At 41.9% G+C, this 23724-nt stretch overlaps 1 protein-coding gene across 3 annotated transcripts in view; it reads left to right on the top strand.

Annotated features, from left to right (window-relative positions):
* MLLT10 (MLLT10 histone lysine methyltransferase DOT1L cofactor) overlaps positions 1 to 23724 on the top strand; it is a 785717-nt gene that overhangs the window by 429022 nt on the left and 332971 nt on the right. For all 3 annotated transcript variants that reach the window (XM_029588723.1, XM_029588721.1, XM_029588724.1), the window contains one exon: positions 19466 to 19644. In XM_029588723.1, the coding sequence (XP_029444583.1) occupies positions 19466 to 19644 (179 nt within the window). The remainder of the gene's footprint in view (positions 1 to 19465; positions 19645 to 23724) is intronic.

Raw genomic sequence — 23724 nt, 5'->3', positions numbered from 1 at the left:
TATAGTATGAAACTTAACAAAAATTAAAACAATATTTTGGATGTGAGAAAGTTACAAAAAACATGGACGAATAACTTGGAAATGAAAGGGGAGGAATTGTAGAACGACTATTAGCATTTTAACCAGCTGTATCAATTAATAAATAAGTATAATATTATAAAATATAAAATATAGATGTGTAGCAAAATGATCAGATATATTATTGTTGTGAAGTATAATAAAATGTTGCTGTGACTGCGTGTGAAGTTAGTGGGTTTTTTTTTGTTTTTTTTTTACAGTTCCTAACTTTTGTGTTTATGCTGATGATGAGTGGGGAATTTAATCCAGATCTGGGAAAGCTTTTTTAAAAAGCCAAGTTTTTAGTCTTTTCCTAAAAGTTGGAGCGCATGGTTCTTGTCTTAAGTCCGGTGGGATGGAGTTCCAAAGGATTGGACCTGCTGATGAGAGAGCTCTTGAGCTGTAGGATTTATGATGGTAGGTTTTGGCATGTGGAACCTGTAGTGATTCTTTGTAGTGTTCCCTGATGGGTCTGTCTGATATGTGTTTTTTAAAAGGGATTTGTAGGTCGAGTTGAGTGTGTTGATGGATGTTCTTGTAGATAATCATGATGGTTTTATACATAATTCTGAAGTGGATCGGTAACCAATGAAGGTCTTTGAGGATGGGGGAGATGTGGTCGATTTTCCTGGAGTTTGTGAGGATTCTGGCTGCTGTGTTCTGTACCATTTGTAGAGGCTTGGTGTAGGAAGCTGGGAGGCCTAGTAGAAGAGAATTGCAATAATCTAGTTTGGAGAAGATTATTGCTTGCAGGATTGATCTAAAGTCATGCGCGTGGAAAAGTGGCTTTATTCTTTTCAGGATATGTAATTTGTGGAAGCAGTCTTTGGTAGTTCTGTTAATGAATGGTTTGAGGCTAAGACGATTATCTAAGAAGGCTCCTAGATCTCTTACATGTGTGGTTTGTAGGAGTGTTGGAGGCTTTGAAAGTGTATTGTTGTTTTCAGGTGCTATAAGGAGATATTCCGTTTTAGACGCATTGAGGACTAGGTTTAGGCTGTTGAGGAGGTGTTTGATTTCTAGTAAGCAATTGTCCCAGTATTCCATTGTTATCGAGATTGATTCTTTAAAGGGATCACAATCTGTACGTCGTCAGCGAAGAGGAAGTGTTTCAGGTTTAATTTTGTGAGTAATTGACAAAGTGGTAGAAGGTATATATTAAATAGAGTGGGTGACAGGGAGGAACCTTGTGGCACCCCTCTAGTGGAGGGGTGATATTGGGATTCTGTATTATGTATTTTGACCCTGTAACCTCTGTTTTCCAGGAAGGTTTTGAACCAAGTTAGTGAAGTAGCTGTCACTCCAATATTTGCCAGTTGTTTTAGCAGGAGGTAATGGTTGACGGTATCAAAGGCCGCCGAGAAGTCAAGGAGGATTAGTAAAAATGCTTTGCCTTTATCGATTCCGGAGAGGAGGAAGTCTGAGAGTGAAAGAAGTAGTGTTTCTGTGCTTGCAGCTTTTCGAAAGCCATATTGGTTTGGAGACAGAATTCCGTGGTCTTCCAAGTAGTTGGAAAGTTGAGTGTTCACCAATTTCTCCATTATTTTGGCTATGAATGGAAGGTTGGAAATAGGGCGGAAGTTGTTGGGATCATTTGGATTTAGATTCGATTTTTTTAGGAGGGGTTTGATTGAAGCTGTTTTTAGCTCATCTGGGTAGATACCCTGGGACAGGGAACAGTTTATAATTTCAGCAAGAGATTTTGATATAATATCAGGAATGAGAAGTAGCATTTTGGAGGGAATTTGATCAAACGGGTGTGATGAAGGTTTCATTTTCTTCAGCACCGATTGTATCTCTGTGACAGTGATGGGTTCGAATGAGTTAAGTTGGATATCTTTGTTGGGGAGAATGTAAGTGTTATCTTGAGAGCTAGTGGTTAATGGCAATTGATTAAGGAGATCAGAGATTTTTTTACTGAAATGAAGAGCCAGTTCGTCTGCTTTGGTCTGAGAAAGTTCGGGTGGTATATTATGAGCTTGATACATTTTGTGCTGATATATTATTAGACATATAAATCAATCAGTTTCCCTTCCATTCCCCATGGATCCACGTGTTAAGTCTCAGTGCTGCAGACTTATAGGGATATTAAGAAAAAGAGGAATTTGACTTGCCTGTCAAATGCTTTTATCATATTTTTTCACTAGTCCTCCCACTCCTTACCCTAATTCCAAAAAAAAAAAGTCCTAAACATGACACCAACATTAGCAAGTTGCAATATGTTATAGAGATGTGCATTTGTTAGAAACAAAATAGAAAATATTGCTATTTCATTTAATTTGGTCTTCAAAAGAAAACAATTGAAAATCACCAAATTGAAATTTGGTGGTTTTCATATTTGGTTTTAGGAAAAAAACCAAAAGTCACCAGTTGGGCCTAGCCCCAGGCCTGAGGCCAGGGCCTCATCTAGGGGTAGGCTTAGCTCAAAGCAGGGTCCGCAGCATATCCCTGAGGCGACACCAGTGCCAAGGCCAGGGCCTTGCCTAGGCATAGGCCATGGCCCAATGCAGGGGCAGTAGTGTACACCCAAGCATGATGCCAGAGTCTCAGCCTAGGCCCAGGCTCAACTCTGGGGCCTCAGCTGAAACCCAAGCAAAGGCCCAGGCCCGAAAAAGTTTGCCAGGTTCGGGAAACTTCCCAGCTCCTACTTACCACTTCCATCAGGGATCTGACACCACGGCCTGACACCAATGCCTGAGACCAGGGCCTCAGCCCAGGTCCAGGCCCTCAGCCCAGGTCCAGGCCCAACGTGGCCCAAGACAAGGCCCAACACCGGTGCCTGGCCCAGAAGCTGGGTCCTGATGTCTGGGCTGGACTCAGGCCCAAGCCAGATGCCGAGGCCTAGGCCTGACGCTGGAGGCCAGGTTCCAATGTCTAGGCCTTGGCCCAGGCCTGATGCCAGAGCCTGTCCCAGAGGCCAGATTCCAACATCTGGGCCTCAGCCAAGGCCCAGGCTCGACACTGGGGCCCGGTGTGGAGGCCCAGAACTGATGACAGGCCACGGAGATCCTATTTATTTTCTTCTTCTTAAAATGACGTCCACTGGGGATGCGCTGGAGTAACTTAATGCTGCCACCTTCCTCCTCAGTGGAGGCTGCCATTTTATTGTAACGAACCATACATGAAAATGGTGGCCTCCAATGAGGAAGAAGGCACCAGAGTTAAATTACCTCAGTGCGACCCCAGTGGACGACGTCATTTTAAAAAGAAGAGGAACTCTGCAGTCTGGTCTCAGACTAGGCTGAGGCCCTGGTGTCAGAACAGAGTCTCTGGGCCAGCCCCAGCGAAGGAACCTGACCCCCGGGTTGGGCTGTGGTGAAGTAACCCTGGCCTCTGGGCCAGGTCCTGGTGTCAGAACTGAGCCTCAAGACTGGTGTCAGTACCCAATTTCTGGACTGGGTCCTGGAATTGTTTCTGGGACTTGGCCTAGGCTGAGACCCTGAGATTGGGACTGGCCTCCAGATTGGGCCCTGGTGTCAGTACCTGGCCTCAGGTCTGAGCCTAGGTGTCAGAACCCAGCCTCCAGTATGGGCCCTGTTGTCAAGCTTGGGCCTCAGCCTCTGAGTCAGGTCTTGGCATTAGGCCTGGTCCTAGGCTTGAAGCCCTGATGTCCAGCCTTGGCCTCAGCTTCAGGACCATGCCTCCAACTGGGCCTTTGTGTGCAGTGACTTTCCATGGCCTTGGCCTATGCAAAGCCGAAGCTTCAGCCAGGGCCTGGGCCTCTTCATCAGATCCCTCCGGACCGCGTAAGTGGGGGCTGAGGAGGATCCTGGCCCTGGCATTTTTCTGGGTGATAGGGAAGCCCCATTTCTTTTTTTAATCCTTTTTTTTTTTTAATATTTATTTTGTTTCTGTAAACTTAAGAAAATGAAATAAGCATTAAAGGAAAAAAAAATACTGGGAAAAAAAATCTCAATAATTAAAAATCTAAACAAAATGTTTTCTCAGCACTTCCTTAATATATTGTTTTCTACAAAAGTGGTCAACACTACAGAAAAGAATGAGACAATAATATGTTTACATTTAGATTGAACTTCATTAATCATGTATTGGATATTTTGTTATCTGCATAGCACTAAACTGCTGTCAGATTTTATGCAATCTGTATGTTTACCACATATGGGAACTAAGCTAAAATGAGATCTGTTGTATAAATGTTGGAATGATCATCTTCCAATTAAATAAAATCTCTTAAGTAAATAGTTAAATTCAACATCTGTGGCAAAGCTGACTTGGAAAATCTTGTAGTGTATAAAATATAAACTACAGTGTAGAAATGAAATAAATAACTGACTTTAAAGTAGTTGCATGGACTTTAAAGACTTACAATTACTTTGTTAAAGTCAGTATAAATTATTCACTGTCCATTGTGACTTAAGAGTAATCCTCATACCTCTATAAAAATAGTTGGTATAATTTATATAATTATTAAGCAGTAGGTTAATAAATACAGAAGCAGAATTTGAAAAATGTGAACAAAAAATAGATTATCAAAAAATAAAGATGATAAACAGAAATTGATACTTCTTAGAAATAAGATCTCAAAGATGCACCAGATACCATAAATTCAATCTTCACAAAGCAACATTTTGAGAGAAAGGGTCAAGACAAAATTGCTGTAGGTTTCCTGAGTCAGTCTATTCTAAGATACCTCAAGCAGGCCCTTACCTGAAAATCCCAAGCATTGTTTAAAGCTGTAGAACATTAAAAACCATGCAGATGTTCTTAATAGTATCAGTTGCAATCTGTATTAGAGCTCCTATAATTTGTATAAAGTCATTGCAAATGTAGTGATGTGAGGTCTGTTTGTAAGTTTATCGCATCTAATTTCATGCTCTTGTACCAGGGCTTCAAATGTTATGAAGGTAGGAAGTCCAAAACCATCTAGGGTTTAAATATTTATATAATCATTTGTTTAATAAGAGTGGATTGTATTTAACCTTGTATCTTGTAAAATCAGTATGGAAAAACCATAAACTATCTTGGTCTCCAAAATGTTCACATTTGATATATTTTGGTGGAGTACATTTTACTAGTATAGTAAATTTACGTCCTATAGATCTCTGCCTAGGCATGCTATATGCTTCATAGAGTTCCATTCTTAGTTGACTTTCTCTGCTAATGCATTTTAAAATGATTTTTAAATATTTTCTAAAATTACTTTTTGATTTTTAAATTGCTTTTACACTGCTTTCAGATTTATTTGATGAGTGTTAAATGAGGGCTGTATGGTAGTAGGGGTGTACTTTTGTTTCATTTTGATTTAGTGCACACTAATCAAATTAGTGTGCATTAAATCAATAATAGTGTGCACTAAATCAAAATGAAACAAAAAACACAAAAAAACAAAACAATGTTTTGGCTGCTTACCTCTATGTGATGGTTAAATTTATTTAGGGAAATGCTGATGAAATCAGGTGGTGTAGTATTTAACACTGAAAATACAGAATAACATGCTGAGTATAGTTAATATATATGAGATTCTAGACTCCCTTTTTAGCCTTGGTTTAATAAATGAAGAGAGGCTTATTAGATCATACTGATGTCTGTGTGTGTCGCACCACCTTTTATAACTTTTTAATGGGTAGACTGGTAGTACCAAAGGCTTATTTTCCAAAGTGTATAGATTATAGATTAACAAGGCTTCTATAAAAAGATCATCTAGGCACAGCTGGGAGAAAGAACCAAATTGTTCTTACACAGATGGACAGTAGAGTTAAATTGAAATAGGTCTAAGGAAAACTTCAATCTTGTCAAACTTATTAGAAAATGGATTCAAAGCTGTGTATTGTCCATTCAAGAATCAATAAGATTTTCCCTAATGTTTCTAACAAATGCTGGAGGGATTGTGAAGGAGTCAATCCCATGTCCCATTTCCTCTGGAGCCTGGGATATTTATATTGGGCTTACTGCTGATATTGGTAAAGGGAAGCAAAAAACTGAAGGGTCATTTATTAACTTAAATGTCAAACATGACAGTAGATAAAGACCATATGATAAAGATCATCCAGTCTGCCCATCCACATCTCCTGCTCTGTTTTTTTAAAATGTATTTTATAACATTTTTAATTATATTTCAAATGTTACATTGAAACAAATTTGGAAGCAATTATGTCATATAAACCAAAAGAAAAAACTAACTCATAAGGAAAAAAAAAAAAGAAACACACAAAGATCCTAAAGGAAACAAGGGAAGAAAAGAGATGCCAAAAGTTGCAAATGAAAAAATCTTGTGAAATAGCAGACCTTACACAGAATTGCTTTCAAATTAAGTGACATACAATCATAAAGGAGGAGTTAGTACAGATGAAACTAATAAAATCACAATTGTTTACACTAAAAAAAATATTTTCTGCATATTTCATCAAACATTTACATTGAAATTTAAGAAAAAATTCAGCCCTAATCATGGAAAACATTTGGTGCATCTGTAAGAAAAGCTTCTACTTATTTTGTTTAATTTTGGATGTCAGGAAAAACCCAAACTTTTTGACCCCAGTACAAGATACAGTTTTGATGAAAACAAGTTTCAGTATCCCCTGTTGATCTGGTTCCAAACAGACAGTAACAAGCAAGATTGCTCTTACAACTTCTTCCTCCAGGGACCTGTCCAACACCCTTATAAAGCCCAGACTATTAAGGCCAGGTGCTCTTCCTCTATATCATCTTCATGAGGGCTTTATTGTTTCCCCATCAGAAGATAGAAACCTTGGACATATGAGGAAATGCTTCTGGTGCAACTTTTAAAATGCTGAATAAATATTTTCTAAACATATCCTTAAGAGTCATATTGGAAGTTTTGGGGAAATTGAGAAATCTCAAATTGAGGAGTCTAGATCTATTTTACCAACCTTCCAGTTTGGAATAAATAGCCAGATTGTCTTTAATCAATGCCACATTTGCATCTTAAAAAGCTAGTATTTGGTGTTCCATTACCTCTACTTCCCCCAGTGCTCTAACAAATTGGTCTCTTAAACTGAAACTTTAGTTAGCAGAATTAAAGCAACACTAATCAAATCATCTAGATGAAAAGACATGTACTTCTCGATAGTAGCAAGAGCCTTCTATAATTCCTTGATAGTGATTATTTTTTGTTTCACCAAACTGCTAACCCATTCTTGTATTGATGTCTGGAAAACAAGAGCAGACACTTGCACGACTCCAGTACCTGAAACAGACTCTGCAAAACTCTTACCCATTGAAACTCCTGAGCTTACCTTCAGAGACTCAGTTACATCCCCCTCACTACCACCATCTGGGAAATCAAAGGGTCCAAGAGAGATGATCCAGGACAAATGGCTAGGTCCCTCTAATTCAGCTAGTCTCCAGAATTACTGTCTTTGGAATGTCCACATGAACATTTTATTTAGTGCCATCTGGGGCCAGAGTTGTAAGCGTGTCAGTTCTCAGCAATGTCTCAAGCTCCATCTGAGGAGCTGCTACCTCAGCAGCGGAGTTATCCAGCTCATTATCTCCAGTAATCTGAAGCTCAAATCACATTATTGCCAGTCTGCTTGGTGAGGGTACAGAGGGAAAATCCATCAACCTTGTCTTACCTCTCCACCATGCAGTAAATTGAAATCCAGAAATTTTCAAAGAAAACATCCATAAGCTATGTCCCCAGCAGAGCAGCTGACTGCTGCTGCTAATCCACAGTAACAACTTGGAAACTCCTGTTCTGCTTTATAGTCCCTTTTTCCCCCCTTAGAGAGCATCAGTACTTGTCCCACGTTTTCTTGAATTCTGATATTGTCTTTATCTCCACTATCTCTACAGGGAGGCTGTTCCATGCATCCCCTACCCTTTCGATTAAGCAATATTCCTTTAGATTATTTCTGGATCTACCCCTTTTACCCTCATCCCATGACCCTTATTCTAGAGTTTCCTTTCCATTGAAAGAGATCTGCCTCCCAGCCTGCACATCTTTTGAGAATGTAACCCCAGAGGTTCTGTATTTCAATTTCCTGCAATGCGTAACCCCAGAGGTTACATTGCAGGAAATTGAAATACAGAACCTCTGGGGTTACATTCTCAGAAAATGTTCTCTATACCATTTGCAGGCTGAGCTCCAGAGTCTCAGTACATCTATGAGACTGTATAGGAAAATGGGGTTTAGATTTATTAAGAACTAGTGACTATTCTAGAGAAAGGAGAACCCATTCGGACAAGATGAGTTCCACCTTAACCAGGGTGAAATCCGGCTGCAGCCACTAACATTTAAAAGGAGACAGAACAGCTTTTAAACTACACCATGGGGGTAAGCCGATAGTCACTCAAGCGAATAGTTTGGAGGGAAGCATCTTCCAAAACAGGGAAGCTAGAATATCCCAGTAGAGAGGAGGTAGTTAATGCTGCCCAGGTGGATGTAAAGAAAGAGCACACAGATGTGAATGACTCTAAACTGCCTGTATCTTCTGCTAATTAAAAAGTTGTAAATATAAATATAAATAAAAATCATACTTTAAAATTATTTATTTTGAATTTTTGTATACAGACATTCTTGTATCAGATACAAATCATATCGGTTTACATTAAAAACAGAGTATGCAGGAAAATAGGTTTCCTAAGTCAAATACATTGAACATATTTAATAAACAAGAGATTAATAAACACTATGAAAAAGGTTAATTAACAAAGGAAAAACTTAAGGGAATTAAAATAAGCGTAGCACAAAAGATTGCATGAAGGGGTGCACAAAGGGGAGTGCCCCTTTGGCGCACCCCTTCGGCGCGCGACGCCTGGTAGAAGGTGGCCGTTTACCGGCTCGCCGCTGAGTGTGATGACGTCAGTGGGGGCGGGTCTCTTCATCCCTGAGTTCACAGCATTTTCAGTTTCAGCGCGAAGTTTTTACAATTTTTTTTGTCTTTTTGATCTCTTTTTCTCTCAGCGATTGCCCCTAAAGGTGCCCGGTACTGGTGGGCTGCCCCTCCGCATCACTGCCTGGTCTGTATGTGAATGCCACAAGTCTAAAAATAAGTTTGGAGAAACCATTGCTAACAACACAGGACTTCCACACTGTCCTACAGTCATTAATATTCTCAAACTTGGACTACTGTAACTCCTATTACTAGACCTACCCTCAGGTCTACTAAAACCACTACAGCTGCTTCAAAATGCCTTTTCCATTACTTACAGAGGCAGACGCTCGCCACCAGATGTTGGAGGTTCTACAATTCTTGAATCCTCCAAAAGAAATAATGACGATACCAGTACACGAAGTACTGCTTGATCTTTTACACCGACTCTGAGACCACCCAGGTACTGTACCACCAGTCAACAGGAAGACTGATGCGATGTACCTGGTGCAACAAGCCCCAGGTTTTCAGAAGTCAACTGCCCCACCACTCTGTACTGGTAGAGTCGGCACAGAAAAAAGCCAAAAGGTTACGGCCACATTCTTCTGCTCCTCCTGGAAAGGACCAAAAAGCATTGGATGCATTAAGATGCAGAGTCTTTCAGGGGTCAATGTTGATAGCCCGAATAGCGGAATATCAATTGTATATGACCCAATAGAACAGAAATCTGTGGAAAAAGGTGCAGGAAATTGCAGACACTTTACCTCAGCAGCATCAAGACTCCCTGACTTCCATCCTACAGAAAGGACTAGAAGCAGGCAAGCACGAAGTCAGGGCTGCTTATGACTCATTTGAACCAGCTTCTAGAGTCTCAGCAGCAGGCATAAGTGCTAGACGCTGGGCCTCGCTTAAAACTTCAGACCTATGCCCAGAAGTACAGGATAAGCTGGCATATCTTCCCTGTACAGGAGACAACCTATTCGGGGACAAGATCCAAGACGCAGTGGCTCAATTAAGACTTTCATGACACCCTGCGTCAATTGTCCTCTGTTTCCCCAGATGTACCCTCTAATACCCGCAGAGGAACATGAAGGGATATCAGAAGACAATTTTACAGACCAGCAGGTACTATCCCCCCGCGTACTGTACTCGAGGAACTAGGGCTCATCAGAGGGGAATTGCACGACAAGCAAGGACACCTAGAGTGCAGCCAAGCAAGGACACCTAGAGTGCAGCCTGCTCCACAGGCTGCTCCTCCGGCTACATTTTAAATTGTTCCAGCAAACTGATCCATTTCTCATTTGAATTTAGTAGGAAACCGACAAAGATTAATACATATAACCCGGACTCACCTTTTCAACGTGAAGCCATGAGTACCGTAACGTCGGTGTCCCAGAACCATAAACCTTTTTCCCTACCAGGGGAATTAGTTCTACTTAAAAAAAAAAAAAAAAAAAAAAAAAAAATCCGACTTCTTTTGTACCTGTATGCCCTATACACATTTTCTTGTCAGAAAAGACTTACGATTTTCGTAAACAGCAGCACCTATTTTATGGCAAGCAAATCAGGATATTTCCTGATATTACTAGAAAAATGCAGGAAAAAAGGAGAATCTTTCTACAGATGAAAAATGAAGTTATTACTAGAGGAGCCAAGTTTTACCTGAGATTCCCTTGTCATTGTATAATTGTCTTTCAAAATAATCGATATATCTTTTCAGAAGAGGGTCAACTGAGACAGTATTTAGATCATGGCTGGTACGCCATCAGGGCATGCTAGAGAGATAAAGTTCCTGGATGGAATAAATGACAGTTTTATGGAGCAATTGCTTCAGGAACTAACGAGAGAGGGAGCAATTTTAGATCTAATTCTTAGTGGAGCACAGGATTTGGTGAGAGAGATAACGGTTGGTGAGGCCATTTGGCAATAGTGATCATAATATGATCAATTTTGAATTAATGACAGGAACGGGGACAGTAAATAAATCTATAGCTCTAGCGCTAAACTTTCAAAAGGGAAGCTGATAAAATGAGAAAAATAGGAAAAAACTGAAAGGAGCAGCTACAAAGGTAAAAAGTATGCAAGAGGCGTGGACATTGTTAAAAAAAACAAACCAAAAACCATCCTAGAAGCACAGTCCATATGTATTCCACGCATTAAGAAACGTAGAAGGAAGACAAAATGATTACCGGCATGGTTAAAAGGTGAGGTGAATGAGGCTATTTAACCAAACGATCTTCATTCAAAAATTGGAAGAAGGATTCAACAGAAGAAACTAGGATAAAGCATAAGCGCTGGCAAGTTAAATGTAAAACATGGATAAGACATGCTAAGAGAGAATTTGAAAAGAAGTTGGCCATAGAGGCAAAAACTCCCAGTAAAAACTTTTTAAAATACATCCGAAACAGAAAGCCTGCAAGGAAGTCAGTTGAGACCGTTAGATGTTCGAGGGGTTAAAGGGGCACTTAGAGAAGATAAGGCCATCATGGAAAGATTAAATTATTTCCTTACTTCGGTGTTTACTGAAGAGGATGTTGGGGAGGTACCCATACTGGAGAAGGTTTTCATGGGTAATGATTCAGATGAACTGAACCAAATCATGGTGAACCTCGGTCGCAAGCCAGGAACCAGTCCTTTTGGCCCAAGCACAATAAGAGGGGAGCCGGCTCGGGTTCCGGTCCCGGCCGTACCCCACAATGACAATCAGCCGGCCCATCCGGGGGTAGCAGCATAGGGGGCAGGCTGACCCTCTTTTACCGCAGGTGGGCCGAGATTACCTCGGACCAGTGGGTCCTCACCATCATCCGAGAGGGGTACTACCTGGACTTTCTTCGGCTCCCGCCAGACAAGTTTGTGGAATCTCCTTGTTCACCCCTCAAGAGGGCGGCGCTAGATGTTACCTTACAGAGGCTTCTCTCCCTCAAGGCCATAATTCCAGTGCCTGCAGGGGAGATAAATTCTGGGCATTATTCCATTTATTTCATAGTGCCCAAGAAGGAGGGCACTTTCTGGCCCGTCCTGGATCTCAAGTCAGTCAACCACTACTTACGGGTACCCAGCTTTCGCATGGAAACCCTGCGATCTGTCAAAAATTTAGTACAGCCAGGGGAGTTGCTCACATCCCTAGATCTGTCAGAAGCCTACCTGCATATCCCAATCCATCGGGATCATCAGCGCTACCATGTAAAGCGCCATGTCTGGCGCCTGTTTGCGTTACAATGTGAACCGATGTGATATCCTGGATGAATGTCGGTATATACAAATTTTAAATAAAATAAATAAATAAATACCTACGTTTCAAAGACTTGGACCAACACTTTCAGTTTCGGGCGTTACCCTTCGGGTTAGCCATAGCGCCGCGGATCTTTACCAAGGTCATAGTAGTAGTGGCGGCGGCCCTCAGGAGGAAGGGAATTCTCGTCCATCCCTACCTGGACGATTGGTTAATCAGGGCAAAATCGCCAGAAGAGAGCCATCGGGCAACCAGCCGAGTGATTGCTCTTCTAGAGAGCCTAGGCTGGGTAGTAAACTTAAACAAGAGTTCCCTACAGCCGTCTCAGTCGAAGGAATACCTAGGAGTCCTATTCGACACTCAGGCAGACAGTCAGCTTGACTCCCAAAAGAAGAGAAAAGTTCAAGAATCGTCTGCAGGCCCTGCTGCACGCCGTCCGGCCCACAGCTTGGGATTACCTACAAGTCCTCGGCCTGATGGCATCCACTCTGGAGGTGATACCATGGGCACGGGCGCATATGAGGCCGTTACAACGCGCCCTCCTATCCCGGTGGAGCCCGCGATCACAAACTTACACCGTACACCTACCTCTACCAGCCAGGGTATGGAATCAGCTGCGATGGTGGCTGCAGCACAGCCACAGGAGCCAGGGGTCCAGGATGTCCTCTCCGACCTGGACCCTGCTCACAACAGACGCCAGCCTCAGCGACTGGGGAGCACATTGCGAAGGACTCACCGCCCAAGGGCGATGGAGCAGAGAAGAGTCGGGATGGAACATCAACCGACTAGAGGCATGGGCAGTCAGGCTAGCATGCCTGCGATTTGGCCACAGACTGTGACACAGAGCAGTCAGAGTGATGTCAGACAATGCCACCACGGTGGCATACATCAACCGACAGGGCAGAACCAGAAGCCAACAGGTATCACTAGAGATAACTCCCCTGATGATTTGGGCAGAAGCAAATCTCCAGGACATCTCCGCTGTCCACATCGCCGGGAAGGACAACACCGCGGCGGACTTCCTCAGCAGAGAAAGTCTACATCCCGGGGATTGGCAATTAACACTCATGGCGTTCCAGATGATTGTGAATCAGTGGGGGACCCCGGGCATGGATCTACTAGCGGACAAGTCCAACGCTCAAGTATCCAGATATTTCAGCTGCAGGCGGGATCCTCGGTCTCAGGGGATCGATGCATTGGTACAACCATGGCCCCAGGGGATTCTGCTGTACGCCTTTCCGCCATGGCCCCTGCTGGGCACCATCATACACAGGATTCAGCGGCACAGAGGCCTGGTTCTTCTAGTGGCCCCGGACTGGCCAAGAAGACCCTGATACGCAGACATGAGAAGATTGCTGGCAGGGACTCCACTACCTCTGCCGCCGCACAGGGACCTGCTGCGACAAGGTCTCATACTCCAAGAGGATCCAGCTCAATTCTCTCTTACGGTCTGACCATTGAGAGGGCTAGACTGAAGAAAAGAGGATACTCTGGGCCGGTGATAGATACACACCTCAGAGCACGCAAGTTCTCCACATCGCTAACTTATATAAGGATCTGGAGAATATTTGAAGCTTGGTGCGAAGCTCATAGCGCCAATCCACATGCCGCTAAAATTCCTATCATTTTGGACTTCCTGCAAGATGGTCTTCAGAAGGGTCTGTCCCTCAATTCCATCAAGGTCCAAGTGGCAGCACTTTCCTGCTACGGTCCACGGAGTGACGGCAATAGCATCGCCACACACCCAGACGTGTCATGTTTCTTGAAAGGAGTCAAACACATTCATCCGCCACTGAAGTGGCCCATACCTCTGTGGAACCTCAACTTAGTGTTGGACTTTCTAGCGGGACACGCCTTCCGTCCACTTCGAGGCCTGTCCCTCCGTTTGTTGACCTTGAAGATGGTGTTCCTGCTGGCTGTTTGCTCCGCACGCCGTGTCTCCGAGCTACAAGCACTGTCGTGCCGTGATCCTTTTCTCCGAATCACGCCAGACGCCATCAATCTTCGCACAGTTCCTTCCTTCTTACCCAAAGTTGTCTCACACTTCCACCTCAACCAAACCATCTCTTTACCTACCACAGATGGTTTGAAGAAGTCAGAAGACGGTTGAATTCTACGCCATCTCGACATAGGCAGGCTACTGTCCAGATACCTGGAAGTGTCCGAAGCAATACGAAATACGGACCATCTGTTCGTTCTACACAGCGGGAAGAAGCAAGGGGAAGCGGCCTCAAGGGCAACTATCCCCCGCTGGGTCAAAGAAGTTATCAAGGCAGCCTACGTAGACGCGGGTAAACCACCGCCTCTACAGGTCAAGGCTCACTCTACCAGAGCGCAAGCGGCCTCTTGGGCAGAAACGCGGATGCTGTCGCCTGCTGAGATCTGTAAGGCGGCGACATGGTCCTCCCTCCATACCTTCTCCAGATTCTACCGTCTGGATGTCCAGGCCAGGGAAGACACCGCATTTGCGAGGGCAATCCTGCACGGACCTCGGGCAGCCTCCCGCCCAGTCCAGGAGTAGCTTTTGTAAAATCCCACTTGTTTTGAGTCCATCTGCTACACACTAGGAAATGTAGAGATTACTTACCTGATAATCTCGTTTTCCTTAGTGTATGCAGATAGACTCAGCATCCTGCCCGGCTGCCAATATTCATGGGATTTCACAGGCTCAAGGTAAGCCATGTTTTCCTACATAGGGCTTCCACCCTGCCGGGTGTCGACGCCTTCCGGTTGAGAATCCTGGCGGTCTCCAGCTACTATCAACCAGTCAGGGTAATCCTGTTTCATTAATCGATCGGTCAGTACTCATATAGCTATAACAGCTTTGCAAGGAAGATTACTGAATTGCTTCACTTCCTGTATATGTACCCGTGCTGACGTCAGATCAGTCTCCAACTGCTAGCATGAGCACACTATACCCACTTGTTTTGAGTCCATCTGCATACACTAAGGAAAACGAGATTATCAGGTAAGTAATCTCTACATTTCTAACTGTTTAGTGTAGGCCTTAAAATGAAATATTTTTCTTCCAAAAGGATTGGATAAGTTCTTGGAGGAGAAGTCCATTACCTGCTATTAATTAAGTTGACTTAGAAATCAGCCACTGCTATTACTAGCAACAGTAGCATGGAAAAGACTTAATTTTTGGGTACTTGCCAGGTTCTTATGGCCTGGATTGGCCACTGTTGGATACAGGATGCTGGGCTTGATGGACCCTTGGTCTGACCCAGTATAGCATGTTCTTATGTTCAGACTTTAATTTATTTTAGTTGATGCATATTACAAGACATGATAAACTTTAGATTTTGTTTTTTTAATAAAGAATGATGATCATTTGTAGAAAACTATGATTATGATTGAAAATCTGCAGTCCTGAATACTTTGCAGATTGTTTATAAGAGCCCTGTAGGTCAGTGTAGTTGTTTCAGATTGGCTGTTACCTCTCTTCTGTGGCAAAATAGTAGGTTTCCAATTTTCTTAGGTTTTTATTTTCATAATTTTGTGAATAGTTCTAGGCCTATGAAATTGGCAACAACTATATACAATTCAGTGAACATCCTGCAAAGATGTCCAGGTGTATTTATTGGCTCAATATGGTTTACGTTTAGTCTGCCCTTTTTTTTATATAAATATATATATATATATATATGTTCAACTTCTTTTATATCAGATTATTAGTTCTCAGAACACGGTAAATAAGCCTGCTCTAGTTTAATGCTGCGTTTATTCATAGTAATACACAGAACTCGACATTCAAAGTTATCCGGATAAGTGAGTTAGCCAGATAAGACTTATCTGGCTAATTCACATGGGATATTCAGTAGCTCAACTATGCTGCTGAATATCCCCAAATAAATTGCTTGTTAGCCAGATAAGTCATATCCTACTAACTTTAGCTGCTGTCATTTAGCTAGATAAGTCTTTACTTATCCTAAGTGGTGCTGAATATCGACCCTACAATTTTCTGAAGGTGCTCCCATAGATGTAGATATATTACTGTCAGTTTTGTATTTGTGACGCACAAATACCACTGTTAATAGCAATGTGCCTCATAAGTATGCTTATGAGATTCGCTTTTCAACTTGAGCAGAAGGGGAATTGAAATCTTTTTTAATGTATACTGTTCTATAAATCCTTCATTGACATGCATGGCTAAATTAAACATACCTTGTGGGTGACAACATCTGACAGCGCTGAATGGACCCAACTCTCGTAGCTCAATAAAATGTTACTGAGGATGTGCGTGAATTCCTGCACGTCCTTGCTGCATTCATGAGCCCTTTAGTCTCTTTTTCTCCAAACTACCTCATGGACTTGCACCCTCTCTCTTTCTTTCTCTCTTTTGAGTCTTTTTATTTTTTTTTTTTTTTAAATCATTTTACTACCTTGTAGTTTTTGGTCTGTATTTCCTGTCAAGGGCATCTGGGCTTCGCAATCAAGACCATCCCACAGGGAAGGTGTGAACTGCTACAACTGTGGCTGCATATCTTCTAGGGCACAGCAATCCAGGACAGGGGTAGGCAACTTCAGTCCTAGAGTGCCACGACCAATTCTGGTTTAGGATATCCACAATGAATATACATGAGATATATTTGCATACATTTCCTCCATTGTATGCAAATATATTCATGTGATTTCATTAAGGATGTCCTCAAAACCAGATCTGTCTGGGGCACTCTAGACTGGAGCTGCCTACCCCTGGTCTAAGACATGGAAAATGTGGGACCTCAGAAGAGCACTTAAGTCCGGACATTGGAGATGTTCTTCCTCCTAGAGAGGGATGTCTGGTATGTAGAGGGGGGACCATGGTTCCCCATACCCTTTCCCTGCTTGATCGAGAGAGCTCACCCCATCCTTCATACACCCATTGCAACAGTTACTGGTTCGGCCTTAGGTTAGGGGTTGAGCAAGGCAAAAAAGACTTCACTAATAAGAGGTATGGAGCAAGTGCCTAACTGGGATCTGTTTTCAGGGTAGACCCTGTCTGAGCTGAAGAAGCAGAAGTCTGTGCCTAGGTAGGGCCCTATGGCTGCGGTGCCATCTTTAGCATCAAGGAAGGATGGAACTACATTGGTGCAAGTGCCATCTTCCTTCATGGTACAGAAAGTGCCGATGATGCCAATGCACCTTTTCTACCTGAACCCCAGCCCTTTGAGGGTTTTTTCTGTAATAGTGCAAAACACTCATTCCAAGGTACCATAGACACACTTGGTGCAGCGACTCATAAAAGCAATGTCTTCAGCATCATCAGTGTAAGTAATCATGGCACCATCCAGGAAGGTACTGAACTAGAATCTATTGGCACAGAGGATTTCAGGAGAGGTCCTGGTGCAGAAGAAGGTCTAAAGTCAAATTCCATCAGTATGGAGTGTCTCAGAATTGATGTTGATGCTGTCTTTCAAGAATAGCACTTGGGTAGTGTTCCAGCAGTGTGAGAAGGAATCCGTATGGGTCTCTCAAGAAAATCTCTCTCCTCCAACCCTGGCCAATAGCGTACCTCAGCCCCTGGATCAGTTGGCAGAGTTAGTGAAGAATTTATTTGTCGCTTTAACACCTGAAGACAGAACAGTGAGTTTGGAGCCTCTCCAAGATGGAAGAAGTCTTCCCACATAGTGTAGCCATGTTCAGTTCAACACCACAAGAGTTACCATTCATAGACATAAATCCACAACAGATGAGATAGAATTCAACTCTTCTAGGGAGTCACATCATGTCTGAGGACAAAAAAGGACTTTCATCCCTGTTAGGCTAAGTCCCTTTTGAAACAGCAGAGGTCTCCATTATTGTCACCAACTTCATCCCTGAGGTCTTAGCTAAATATGTCCCTTTAGTCAGGAGTAGAAGAGGATTCTACAGGAATTCTGTCAGATCCCTAACCTGACTTGCCTTAGTATACATTTTATGTATTTCTGCTGTGCCTGTTAGCCGGCATTTGGACGCACGTTTTGGACTTGCTAGCTTTACCCCTTATTCAGTAAGGCGTAATAGCGTGTCCAAAACGCGCGTCCAACCCCCCTGAACCTAATAGCACCCGCAACATGCAAATGCATGTTGATGGCCCTATTAGGTATTCCTGCATGATTCAGAAAGCAAAACGTGCAGCCAAGCTGCACATTTTGCTTTCAGAAATTAGCGCCTACCCAAAGGTAGGCGCTAATTTCTCCGGGCACCGGGAAAGTGCACGGAAAAGCAGTAAAAACTGCTTTTCTATGCACCCTCCGACTTAATATCATGGCGATATTAAGTCAGAGGTCCCGAAAGTTAAAAAAAATAAAAAATTTAAAAATTTAAAATGGGCCTGCGGAGGTCAGGTCGAAAACCGCACCCTCAATTTTGCCGGCGTCCGGTTTCCGAGCCCATGGCTGTCAGCGGGCTCGAGAACAGACGCCAGCAAAATTGAGCGTCAGCTGTCAAACCTGCTGACAGCCACCGCTTCTGTCAAAAAAGAGGCGCTAGGGACGCCCTAGTGTCCCTAGCGCCTCTTTTTACCGCCTGGCCTAATTTAAATACATTAAGATACTGTATCGCGCGCACAGGAGAGTGGCCTGTGTGCGCTCTCCCGCGTTTTTACTGTCCAGTTGGGTACCAAATTGTATTGCACACTGTTGTGTTCTTACTGTCTTACAGATTACAGCTGCTATCAAGGCTAATAAAGAGAGAGCCAAAGCAGCTTCAGTGGCTCACCTCAGGGCCACTTCCACTGAGAGCATTTATAAAGTATGACTTGGTTGTCTGTGTACACCTTTACATCTCACTACTATCTGGACTGCATGCCAAGAAGCAAAAGTACTTTTCAGCAAGCAGTTTTGCACAGCTTGTTCACCCAGTAGTTCACTCTCCACTGGTTGGATCCGAGTTTCTTTTTCAGTAATTGCTCCGCTGTGCAACCCTCAGCTTGGGACTCCCTATGAGTCATGGCTAATTCAGTTCTGCTTGTCAATGGAGAAAGCAAATTTTCTTACTTGTGAACAGAGTTCTGTATAGATAGCAGGATGAGTTAGCCATGCTTATTAGCCATCTCCCTCGCTAAAGCTTAAGCTCCACAAAATGCTGATGGGCTCATGAGACAATCCATGCAGGAATTCCTGCACATGCTCAGTAAAGTTTTTATTGAGCTATGAGAAATGGGTTTGTATAGCATAGTTGAATGTCATCACCCATGAGTCATAACTAATTCATCCTGCTGTCTATGGAAACCCTTCTTACAAGTAAAAAATATTTGCTATCTGCATATGCAAAACAGATTCCATGGATTATAGCTATATTTATTTTAAATACATCATTAGTTTTGACTTCCATGATAAGTGTAGCCATGCAGTTGTCCCAAATATTTGTTTATATTTTGCTTCTTCTGAGCTTAATTTTTTTTTAATTTCTTTAGGTATTTATAGCAACAATGATGTAGCAGTCTCATTTTCCAATACTGTATCTGGCTCCAGCTGCAGTACTCCTGTTTCCAGTTCTCATGTACCACAATCTGCTACTTCTCTTTTGCAACAAGCGGGAGATTTGTCACCAACAGCCACATCTTCTGTGACTCCTGCAGTTGCTACTACTCAGGTAAATAATAATCAACCATCTTTATAAAAACTTCATATTCAGCACTGAAGCAGTTTCATTCCAACCTGCATGGAAATGGTAATAAGGAATGTTCAATTTTTAAAGAAAATAATTAAAAGTGGTGGCTCGGGAGTTAATAACTATGTTTCCCGTGTTTCTAGCAAGTGGATAGATTTTGAGCAGTAGCCAAGTAAAATGGGTTCTCTTATACTAAAAAGATCAGAAACTAGTAAAGCGAAAACAAAAAGCAAAAAGAGAAGGAAAAGAATCAAAGTGGAGTAAAGGGAAAAAATAATCAAAGGAAGATATCTTGGGTTGCACAACAAAGGTTGGATAATACATTTTTCATTTGTATTTTAAAACGGCTATATCTTAACCAAACTTTGTTTATTTGTGCATATCAAAGGATGAAAAGTTCTATGCAAGTGTGTCACAGAATCTTATACCACAAAAAAAAAATACTCCAGTGTCACTGCAGTACTTCCTTGCTAGTATTTTGTTAACAGGGAGTTATGTAGAACCTCTTTAAATCCATAAAACAAAAAAAGCAAACTCATTTTTTTAAATGGCCTCTATCTGGGTACTTCCTGGGTTCTTCCTTCCTTATTCTTTGGGAAACAATTCTTCAGCAATGTAGGGGAGGAGGAAAGCGTAACAAAATTTATTTTCATATAAAATATTTTAAATACTAATTTTAAATAATATTTGGCACAGTTTTTTGTGATTCTTATTCTTAGCAGTTAAAATTCTGACATCTGTAATTATGTGGGTTGTTGAAAGCACTATCATAATTATGGAATCAAATTAAAGCCTCTAATGAAGTGAGACACTAGCAGTGTGTCTGAGAACTGGAGGAGAGGTAAAGCTGCTTAATTTCCTTGAATATTGATTGGGGATGATTTATTTTATTAGTCAGTATACCACACCCTAGGTGGGGAGGTTCACAGGGGTTATTGTGTGTGGTTAATTAGTTAAGCAATATACCTTGCCCTAGGGACTGATACCTACTGGTAGTATAAATTGAAATCTCTCTGCAAGAGCCTTACACTCTAGTAGAGAGAGCCTATAGCAAAGTGAGACACTAGTAGAGTGAGCTTCTGAGAATTGGACTGTAGGAAGAGAGGTAGAGGTCCTACATTTTTCCTAGGTATTGTATGGGACTGATTTATTAACCAATATACTTCACTCTAGGTGAGAGATTCAAAGGAGGTTCCTTAATCAACTTGGTGTCTGTGGCGAGTTGGTGAGATGCTAGAAGAATGAGCCTCTGAAATTTGGACTATGGGAGTGTGACGTTGCAGAGGTGGAGGCAGGCTCTAGGCTATTAAATCTAAACAATTCAAAACCTTAAGTGGCTAGTTGTATTGAATCCCTCCCTACTAATTCCAAACGTAACCTCTAAGGCCACACAGTTTAGCAGTTTAAAGAACTTTAACATGGTTAAGTGTTTCCCCACTCTATTTAATAACTAATAAAAAACAAAATTCAGGCAGCGATCTGTTTTTTTGCACCAAGTGCCACAGATATTATCTCTCTGTTGGGGAAGATAATCTTATCTGTGCACCTGATGCAAATAGCTGCTAACATAGAGAACAAATATAGTCTGTGGAGGAGCTGAGCTAGATAGAAAGGTCTATAGAGGATACCTTCAGGATAGTAGAGTGGTCCCTCTCTCACTTTGGCAGCCCCGCAGTACTTTGGAAGAGCAAGATTTCCAGGAATGAGTGAATCACTTGGAGAGGCAAGGGACCTGATGTGTCAACCTTTTGTACCAAAGATTAATCTCCAGAGATTTGTACCCAGAAGGGCAGGGATAATACTGCTGTTACTGGTGATTCAATCATTAGGAATGTAAAATAGTAAATGACGGCAGATAAAGACCAAAAGGCTCATCTAATCTGCCAAGCATTTATTTTTATGTATATCTTCCAAAATTAGATTAAATTCCCATATGGAACCCACCCCTAATCCTGTTGTGTCCCCTTTAGAGCTGCAACTGCTGCTTTATGCAGCTTAACCCATGCCTTACAGGAAACACAATGCAGCCATATCACTGCCGCTTTAGGCTGAAATTGTTAACGTTGGCAATATGACCAAGCCTTTCATCTCCCTCACCATGAACAGGCAACACTTCTGAAAATACTATTGTCCTTGACTGATATAGGTAGTAGGGTGACCGGTGGCCATGAGGATCTCTAAGAAACTTGTTTACCTGATGCAAAGTTAGTGAACACACAGGGTCAGATAAGAAGATTTTAGAGACTGGTGAATATGAGCAAATTGTTATTATACATATATGGGTACCAGTGACATAGGAAGGGACAGGAGGTAGATTCTGGAGGCCAAATTCAGTGTTTTAGCTAGGAGACTGAAATCTAGACCCTCCAGAGCAGCATTTTCAGAAGTTTTCCTAAATCCAAATGCATGGACCCCAGAGATGGGCTGAGCTTCAAAGTCTTAATCTGTAAATGAGATGATAGTGCAAGGAGGATGTCTTTATTTTTATTAGGAACTGTAATGGTGAGCTATTTTTGGGATGGTCTCCACCTTAACCTGAATGGATAGAGCAGTCTTTATTCTAAGTCATGGTGGAAGCCAACAGTTGTTTAGGCGTGCAAAGTTCAGAGTAAAGGATCTTAGAAAGATACTGTTAAAACAGAAATTAGACTATCCTGATGAAAGCATGAGGAGTAAACCAAAACAGCTCAGATGAACGTGAGTTGCCCAGTCCATTATTATGGAACATAGTATTTGAGGAGTAAAAAGCAGAATTTACTGTTGTGCAGTTTTGGAAGTTAAGTGTTTTTATTTGAGCAAGTGCTTAATGAGTTGATATAATCTTTTTGAAGCTGACTAGTATGTGAAGCAGAGTTTTTTTAATTGTTTTTTTTCGGAGGTTGTGTTTTTATTTCTGTGTATTTGATTGTTTCATTTTTTTAAAATGATTTTATGTATTTCTACTGTGCCTGTTTTTTTGTGAGCCACTTAGAATTTAAAAAATGAGACAAATATAAATGGTTCACATAAGAACATAAACAAAAGGTATCGCCACACCTATAACCCAATCACACCGTCAATTGTATTTTTAGAAAAAATTATTTAGAAAACAGGACTGCATCAGCAAGCCTTTGTCAACGTGCACAATATAACCATATTGAGCCGTCCGGTCTTTTCAATCATTTGCAGCCTGTCATGTGAGTTCAAAAGTGTTCAAAAGCCCACTGTAAATCTCATACTTGGGGGAGTTTTCACAGTGTACAGAATTCTGATAATTGTTCCACAAAAATACCAAAGTCCTCTTGACGGTGTGATTGGGTTATAGGTGTGGCGATACCTTTTGTTTGTGTTACTTAGTTTCGACAGGGTCGCGATTTTGTTGCTCTTTGTGTTGTTGCTGTCACATAAGAACATGCCATACTGGGTCAGACCAAGGGTCCATCAAGCCCAGCATCCTGTTTCCAACAGTGGCCTATCCAGGTCATAAGAACCTGGCAAGTACCCCAAAGCTAAGTCTATTCCATGTTACTGTTGCTAGTAATAGCAGTGGCTGTCAGCTTAATTATTAGCAGGTAATGGACTTCTCGAAGAACTTATCCAATCCTTTTTTAAACACAGCTATACTAACTACACTAACCACATCCTCTGGCAACAAATTCCAGAGTTTTAATTGTGCGTTGAGTGAAAAAGAACTTTCTCCAATTCATTTTAAATGTACCACATGCTAACTTAATGTAGTGCCCCCTAGTCTTTCTATTATCTGAAAGAGCAAATAACTGATTCATATCTTCACAGCTCTAGACCTCTCATGATTTTAAACACCTCTATCATATCCCCCCTCAGCCGTCTCTTCTCCAAGCTGAAAAGTCCTAACCTCTTTTCCTAACCTCTGTTCCATTCCCCTTATCATTTTGGTCGCCCTTCTCTGTAACTTCACCATCACAATTATATCTTTTTTTTAGATGCGGCGACCAGAATTGTACACAGTATTCAAGGTATGGTCTCACCATGGAGCGATACAGAGACATTATGACATTTTCTGTTTTATTCATCATTCCCTTTCTAATAATTCCCAACATTCTG

Source organism: Rhinatrema bivittatum, chromosome 2 (genome assembly GCF_901001135.1).
Source record: "Rhinatrema bivittatum chromosome 2, aRhiBiv1.1, whole genome shotgun sequence".
NCBI lineage: Eukaryota > Metazoa > Chordata > Amphibia > Gymnophiona > Rhinatrematidae > Rhinatrema > Rhinatrema bivittatum.
The sequence above is the reverse complement of the archived record's forward strand: the minus strand, read 5'-3'. Positions and strand labels throughout refer to the sequence as shown.